Source organism: Siphateles boraxobius, unplaced genomic scaffold, assembly GCF_051911475.1.
Source record: "Siphateles boraxobius isolate OS27281-9 unplaced genomic scaffold, OSU_SipBor_1 9, whole genome shotgun sequence".
NCBI lineage: Eukaryota > Metazoa > Chordata > Actinopteri > Cypriniformes > Leuciscidae > Siphateles > Siphateles boraxobius.
Window position 1 is genome coordinate 22126666 of NW_027509219.1, and position 8794 is coordinate 22135459.

At 33.9% G+C, this 8794-nt stretch overlaps 1 protein-coding gene across 2 annotated transcripts; it reads left to right on the top strand.

Moving 5' to 3' along the window:
* Window positions 1-1010: 1010 nt before the first annotated feature.
* Window positions 1011-8333, top strand: alx3 (ALX homeobox 3). 2 transcript variants are annotated; one of them, XM_077222985.1, is made up of 4 exons: window positions 1011-1418; window positions 5364-5635; window positions 6348-6473; window positions 7492-8333. In XM_077222985.1, exons 1-4 carry the CDS (start codon window positions 1094-1096, stop codon window positions 7858-7860), a joined length of 1092 nt encoding a protein of 363 aa, XP_077079100.1. In that variant the 5' UTR covers window positions 1011-1093; the 3' UTR covers window positions 7861-8333. The 2 variants fall into 2 exon arrangements, with proteins under 2 accessions (XP_077079100.1, XP_077079101.1); XM_077222986.1 differs by having other exon boundaries at window positions 1028-1418; window positions 6348-6410.
* Window positions 8334-8794: the final 461 nt, after the last annotated feature.

An 8794-nucleotide genomic window follows, 5' to 3' on the forward strand; every position in this document is an offset into this window, starting at 1 on the left:
TAGAATCGGAAAGAACAAGTGAGTTGATCACATTGAAGAATTTTAAAGATTGAACATTTTCTGTATAATGTTTAATAAAGATGCAACTGGATCCCTGTTTTTATAATTTTTATTATATTAGTGACGCATTAACCCTGCTTAGGCCTATATCATCTTGTTAGTTTGTGAATGTTTTATCTGGCGGTATCAACATGTTTTAAGTACATTTGCTGTTTTCTGTTAAACTACGGCCTTTGAAATGTTTCAAAGATTTTGGGATATCAAACGTAGCCAAAGGATTTTTTTCCTGTCTGAAATTCTACATAAAATCTCAATTAGTCTACTAATTTTACTGGTCCTGTGGTTGTTTCACAAGGTTGTTTCATTTTGTAGCCTATATCCAATTACAATGATTTATTTGTACTGTTTTGTACTGTCTAGACCTCGTTCATGTCTCAATGATAAAACGATGCTTCATTAACGCTAATTTCTGAATTATAGGCCTATTTTGTCCATAACCGATTGCCTTAAAACATAATGCCATTTCAGAAGCAGCTAGCAATTTGTGTGGTCATATCCGTAAATGCAAAATATCTTAATTTTGTCATCGATCCTTTATGTAGATGCCATAAATCATAATTAAATTAATTCAGGGCATTTTTATAGCCAGTGAGCGTTCACTTGGTTGATCCCTGCTTTGATTGAGCTATGAGAGTGACCGGCAGCGTCACGCGTAAAATTTTCCTGGACCGAAACTCATCAAATCTGGATTGACTTGGGTGATTTAAAGTTATAAGGGCTCAGACAGTCACAATAACTCGATTTAGTAACATTGTCCTATATCTCATAACAATTTTGTTTTATAACAGAAAATGTTTTGGAGGTACGCTAAATGGTTAATTGACAGGAGCCGCACGTGATTGATTTCTGGGCGTATTGAATCAGATCTCTCTCCCTCCCAATTCACGGGTCTTTGTTTCTGATCCTCTAAATCCCACCCACTTGAAATGAAGAGGTGAAAAAAAATCCTCTACTCGCTCGCTTATACACTAACGTGTCCCCTGTTAATAGCATCCTAGTCCACTATTTTCGCTCTCGTGCTCTGGACTAGGTTATGGAGACTGAGAGTTGTTTGTCTTTCTCCTCGCCTCCAAACAGGATCACGCCGGAGAATTCACCCGGTTTGGAGCATAATTCCGGATCTTTCTTTCAGTGTGACGACCTTCAAAAGTCTCCGCATCTTCCTCTAGCGCATCGACATGAGTTTTTTATGGGACGATACGCTGACGGCGGCTCCGCGAACTTTACGCACTGCGTCAGCACAACAACTCCTCGCTCCTCGCCTGGAAAGCATACCAAGTTTTTGGAGAATATGAATCAGGACCAAAAACCTTCGATCATCGAGAAGAACTCGTCATTTTATGAGACGAATTCCGAAGGTAAGTGACTGTCGTTTTGGTAGTTTGTAATATATCAAACGCTATAATAATAATAATAATAATAATAATAATAATAATAATAATAATAATAATAATAATTCTCAAAGTTTAAAAAAAACTTTTCAAAATCTCCGTCTGAAAGGCCCCATCTCAAAACAACAAAGACGACTAGGCTATGTTATGTAGTGACAAACCATTAATGTTTTTAACTGAACCAATTTAACTGAACTAAAGTTTATGACAATTGGATTTTTTAAAATTTCTTTTAATTTCATTTTATTTATTTACATCTGTGATGATTAGAGATAGATTATGCCTATTTTAATATTTAATTTAATTTTACATTTAGTATTTTCGGTCAGTGGGCCTATTTCGTTCGATCTGGAAACTTAAACAGCATTTTTAAAATGGTATAGGCCAAATGTCATTACTAATGTAATTATTATTATTATTATTATTATTAGGAAATTAGCTAGTTCAAAATCTAAGTCTAATAATCGAACATTACTAATACAAATAGGCTACAACCAAACAGTAAATACGTAACATTAATAAGGCTATTAAGAAAAATACCAACATCTTAAAAACAAGCATAAGACAATACACTTGTAAAAATAAAGTTTCTTTAAAACTTTAGGTTCAACAAAGAAGCATTAAAAACACATTTGGACGTGTGGTTTAAATTTTTTATTTATTTATTATTTTTTGGAGAAATTAAAAAAGTTGATGTTTGGATCTTCAGGTCATTTTATTCGTTGATATTTTCATAGAAGGTTCTCTAAATAACTACAAAATAAGTTAAGTTATTTATTTATTATTATTATTTTATGTAGGCTATTTTACTTAATAAACTTATGTTAGGCTTTAAAAACGATTAATTACCTTTTTCAGATTGAAGAGATAATTTATCTCAAATTGCCTAACTACTATATTTTGATATTTGGGGGGGGAGATTGACGCTAAATAAGAATTTTTTATTTTTTTGAACAGCTGAATGATTTCTTTAGGTTGTAGAATTATGTATTTTAGATTAAGGTCAGGCGCAAGTTCAATATCCATGGTGCGTTTCGTCCTCAGACTTTTCTATAGGCTATTATGAAAAGAATAAAGCATTTATAAAGTTCTATATTATTGATAGTTATTTTAACAGGAGGTTGAATGACCCTTGAAGCCTGGAACGATTTATTTCAACCACAAGTCCCAATTATAGCAGGCCTAAAATATTGCGATGTGAAGGCCTAATCCTCAGAAACAATATTTATTCAGATTACAGCATTTAAAACTGGATTTGTCTGCGCAGTTTTTAGGCCTGTCTCGTTTGCTTTTAAATGCCTTTCAATAGGCTATTGTCACATATAAAGACGAACATTGATTTTCCTTGGAATAAAAGATTGTTAAATCTAAATTCGTTTAATTTATAAACGATATTGTTGATACCATTTTCCATAAGTCAACAAGCAGGTGTAAATTTCTGAAATAATTTAATTGTTTTAAGATCATGAGATTTGTTCAGCCAGTGCTATCTTTAGCCTTTTAATTGGTAATCGTATACCTTATGGGGGTGTGTCAAACAAATATAGCCTGGATTTGATTGGTCAGAAGGAATTAATTCTGAAGGCAACACTATTATAATGAGAGGTCAATACAACATTTCAAAGACAGGTTGTCTTTTAGCTTACAGTTTAAGGAACAGAAAAATAATGCAGGGCTGTTTCATGACTGCAGTTTTGGGACTAACTTGTATTTGATACATCAATGCACTTACTTTATTATCTACAGGCCTATTCACATAAATAATATTTTGTCACTTTTACAATAATTCATTTATCAGGCTTTTTAAGGTCAGTAGAGACATCTTGGAATATATTAATCACAAATACAAATTAAAATAGATTTAAAAAAAAGATAAATTACAGAACCTTACAGTATAACTGTTCTTCACAGTTTTAGTGTTTTAATTCCTAAACTATTTTATGAGATCAAATATAATGCACTCTTTTATAGCTCTAGTAAATGACTTCCTCTGTTTTGGTTAAAATTAAATTATGAAGAACCATGATTCATTTCTGCTACTTGTTATCACTGAGCAAAGAGACACATTGAGCTGTAAAGCAAACTGCCTGAGGATATTTTATGACCCAAGGTCAGATGTTTTGAATATCTAGATAAATTATAAGTTCATTCAGATGGAGTACAGTTCTTGTGAGGAAACCGCAATATTATAATGCATTGTTGAAAAAAGGTCACAATACAATGAGGAGCCTGCGAGTAGAGCAATAATAAATAATGTCATTTTCCCCCTTTATTTTGTTCTGAAGGCCTTAATAGAATAATTTATTTTTGATGAGTTACAGGCCTAAAAGTGCTAATTCACCAGCTATTCTGTGCCGCGTCATCCATTACTCAGCGCTGTTCTTAAATCATTTTAATATGAGCACAGTCACGCAACCTATCAGATGGGATTCGATCTTAAAATATCACTCTGTTTGAACATTTAATAAATCTATTTTCAGTCCAGCTGCACATGGACTTTCTGGTTTTCTTTCCTTGTAAGCAACTGCACTTTGGAAATATAGCAAGTCAGCAAGTATGTAAGGTCTTTTAGGCCCTAGTTAAGGCCTTAAGCTTAACTATTAGGAACTTTAGATGTGCCCATTACAGACTTTTGATATAATAATTGTTTTTTATGTATGTATGTATTTTATTTATTAACCTACATTTATAGTCATAATTTTATCATTTTATTGACCTATGATCATGGTTTAAACATTATCTCTCCATTCTATGCCTCCGTTCAGGCAACTATGAGAAATTAAACAAATATATATATATATCTGAAAACATGAATCCAGCTAGGCATCACTGAGGCATGCATTATTTCCCTTTTCAATTCAAATTGGGAATTCAAATATTGCATTACAATTTTTCTCAACGTCTCACTAAAGTAGTCATGAAAAAAACGGCCTCCTTAAGCTAAAGCTCTATGGTTTATTCATTTTAAAACAGCACTTCCCATCCTTTATATTCTCTTGAGAAAAGCAAACACGTCCTGTTTGAATGATGTTTATTATTATAGCGATTATAACGGATCTTTTTTGCTGTTGTTGTTGTCAATAAAATTATTTGACTTCTTACAACCTTTTAATCTGTCACATCATAACTGTGGATTTTGTAATGATATTTTTATTGTATTATTCAAGCAAGCATCTGAGCTAGCAAAAATTGCAACATTCGCTCTAAACTCAAGCCATTCAATCTCAAGTTTCAAGCTAATCAAAACAGTAAGCTCTACTGACAGTGTGTTTTATTATCCCTTTTTAAAATATGTGGAATACTCAAAAACAGAGAGAATATTTGAAGGAGAACATTATTGTCTTTACGAGGTTGGTTAAATGGTCCACTGTTTATTATAAAAAGCAGAGATATTTTAGATTTTATGTGCCAGTTGCACACCATTATTTCAATCCCGTCAGGAAGTACATAAGCACTGTAGATGTACAACATCAGTTTACAGCATATACAGCCATTAATTTATCACATATCAACAATGTGTTTTTAGCAAAAGATATATTTAGGGAATATATTACAATAAAAAAATTTATTTGTCTTTTTTTATTTTTAAATTAGATTTATAGATACTGCATTATAATTATGTTTGCCATTTAATTAATACTCACATATTTGACGTGGTCAAAGACCTTTTTTGGTTAGTCTGAGGTCGCTTAGCCATGCAAGACAGACAGATATATCACATGAGGAAATATTCAGGCTATACATAAAAATATAAAATAAATAGTCATTAACAGAAGTTGGGGAGACAATTAAAAGCACTGTACTCAGAAACTGATGTTTAAATAGCCTGCACAGTATTTACACATTTTGTTAGAGACTAAATGGTCACTGATCTGCATTTAGTGGAAAACTTGCCTGTTTGTAACTCCGCAGGAGAGAAGACCCTACCCAAGTCCCTTGGCTATCCTGCACTAAATTCAGAGTGCTGTGGGAAACTGAAAGAGCCGTCCCACGAACTAACTGGAGACTCCATCGCTGACTCCATCGACCTTTCAGGCAAGAACAAGAAGCGGCGAAACCGGACAACTTTCAGCACCTTTCAACTGGAGGAGCTGGAGAAGGTCTTTCAGAAGACGCATTACCCAGATGTGTATGCAAGGGAACAGCTGGCACTGAGAACGGAGCTCACAGAGGCCAGAGTGCAGGTGTGTTTGACTTCATCTCCTAGGACAGGTTGTTATATGCAAGTAAGAGGAATGCAAGCTTATATAAAACTGGTAAAATTAAAACAAACCTGATACACTATCATTCAAAAATGTAGGGTCTGAGGTTTTTTTAAATGTTTTAGTCTCTTATGCTCACCCAGGCTGCATTTAGTTAATCAAAAATACATTAAAAACAGTAATGCTTTGAAATAGTATTACAATTTAAAACAACAATCAATATATATTGAACATGTAACTTATTCGTGTGATGTTAAAGCTGAACTTTCAGCATCATTACTCCAGTCTTCAGTGTCACATGATCCTTCAGAAATCATTCTAATATGCCGATATGGTGGTTAAGGAACATTTCTAATTATTAGGAACGTTGAAAAAAGTTGTTTTTTTGAAAACAATAGTTCAGAAGAACAGGATTTATTTGGCATAGAAAGCTGTTGGAACATTGACAAAGACTTTACTGTCAGTTTTGATTAATGTATCCTTGCTGAAAAAAGTATTAATTTCTTCAAAGTAACCGTTTCAACTGTAGAGTAATTGATTAATATATCTGGTTAATAAAATGAATTGATGCAATTGTGATTTAAGAAAAGATTTATTATACATTTTACATGAGATAGCGGTGTTTAATTCAGACAGGGGCTATACTTCAGCTATCAACCAAAACTTCAGCTTAATAAATGTGTTCTTTACCCAGGTGTGGTTCCAAAACAGACGGGCCAAATGGAGAAAAAGAGAGCGCTATGGGAAGATGCAAGAGGTGCGAAACCACTTTGCTGCTACATACGATATCTCCCTTCTCCCTCGCTCCGACACATACCAGGTACACACACGAATACACAAACACAGAAGACACACAGAGCTGTATTTCAACACACACTGGGGAGTTGCTTTGGTCTGGCTGGGCTGGGGATATGTGAACATTGTAACAAATTATATCTGTTGTCAAAAACACTGATTGAATTTAGTTTACACGACATTTCATAGTTTTAGGGGCCATTTCTGTTTTTAATTTAAGTTTTTGTTGCAAAGGGATACAATTCACATCTGTTTATGACATTTAGCTTTACCGGCTTACAATTATATTCATTAATCAGGAATAGCAAAACTCTCCAGTGACAAGTTAATCAAAAAACACCTCAATGTGTCTCTTTAAGTTTGCCTCAGTTTCAACACCGAAACATACAAAGGAAGGGGGAGGTATAAATAAATAATAACAATATTAAATAAAAACATAAAACATTAATTCTATAACAAAAAAGTATTTGGTTAAATAGGAGCTGTATACTCAATCCATTTGGACCATAAATCAACCAATAAATCCTTCTGAAAATTCACACAAAATGTAATTTTCTCCATATTGAAAATACTTGTATTTTTGGAGGGTTAGGTTTATAACAGCATCTAGTTTTTTTTAAACATGTATTTGTTCCTCCGAGTCCTTTCCCAGGAAACCATTGATCACTTTGCCCAAGTAAAGTACCTTAAATCAATTGGAGTACCTTGAATCTTTTCGAATACAGTGCATATCTTTCCAAAAACTTCTGATGTTAGGGAAATCACAAAATATCTGAAAGTGGTTGACATCCTGAGAATCACACTGTTTCCAACTATTTGCATTACCTAAAAATTTACAACACAGTTTTCAACTAATAAACTTTTTTTTTTAGCTCATATACACGACAAAAGCTTGAGGGCCTGAAACAGGTTTCCTTCTTAAATACTTTTTTATTTATGCGTTTTTATTTTTCAGACAATATTCTATAATTATCATTAATTCTAAGACATATTAGAATAATTCACTAATGTATTTTGTGTTTTTCTATTTAATGTCCATAAAGATGCAAAATACCCTATGGCCAAGCAGTGCGGGAACGGGAGGTGTAGGCGGAGCGGCCAGTGGTTGTGTTCTGGGCACGGAAAACATGGCATCATCCTGCATGACCCCTTATCCCCATCCTCATGGCAACCTACCCGGGCTTATGGGTATGTCTGCATCTGCAGGGCATCCTCATCATCATCATCATCATCATCATCACCCAACCCACCATCCTAGTATAAACGGGATATACTCACTCCATGGCTTCCCAGGAAGCCTAGGGGCCCATTCCTTTGAGCCCGGACCTGAGTCTGAATACAAGGCCTCAGGCCTGGTGGCCCTGCGCATGAAAACCAAAGACCCCGGGAGCCTGTTATCCTGGCCGACATGACCGTGCAGCTGCAATTGCGATGACATCACTGAGCCAACAAACATTAAGCATGCCTGCACATACAGGCATGTTAGTGTTACTCAGAAACTGAAGGACACTATTTTTAAACGCTCAATGTACACATTTCTTTTTTGCAGGCTTCAAGATGAATTCATGGCAAAGAACCACATTGTGCCCACATTCTTTGAGTTGATCTTTTGCCCTATGGAAGCGTCTCATTTGTTTGTGTGATTTGGTTGAAACTCAATGAGCCATAATGGGCTTTGCACACAACTCGCCTTATTTTAAAAATCTTGCTGGGATACAAAAATTGTAAAAATTGTGTAATATTAATTACCAAAGAGGATGTACAACATGTTTATTTAAGTATGTTAATGTTAATCTCATAGTTTCAGTGTATGCATTGTTTTAGCCCCATTATGTATATACTAGCCTATGTAGTCCCAGTCAATAAATGATTTTACATTTCCCAACTTTGTACATTCAAATATTTAACCACTAAAAACACCAACTATACATATGTGCTTTTTTGGCAGGAATTAAGCATCTCATATAGATTTCTTTTTGTGTTGCTGATTGCTTAATGCTTTTTCTAATTAAGAACGCATGATAGATATATTGGTATCATATTGGTTATTGCTAATACAGGTTTTTTATTTAATGATTTTGGTGCTATTTAGATCTATTTCCTCATTTCTCCAAGTTTTACATTTAGATGACCTTAGCCATCTAATGCTTAATTGTTACAACACTGTTAAATGTCATATTTAGCAAACATCAGAATTTCATATTGAGCATTAGAGCTACCCAAATTCACTTGCTGCATTAAAACATTTTTTGTACTGTTTTATTTTGAACTGTTTGTAGAGATTTAAACCATAATTTTGGTATCAACCAAAAATGTTATATTCATGCATGCTTAATTCTTATTTTG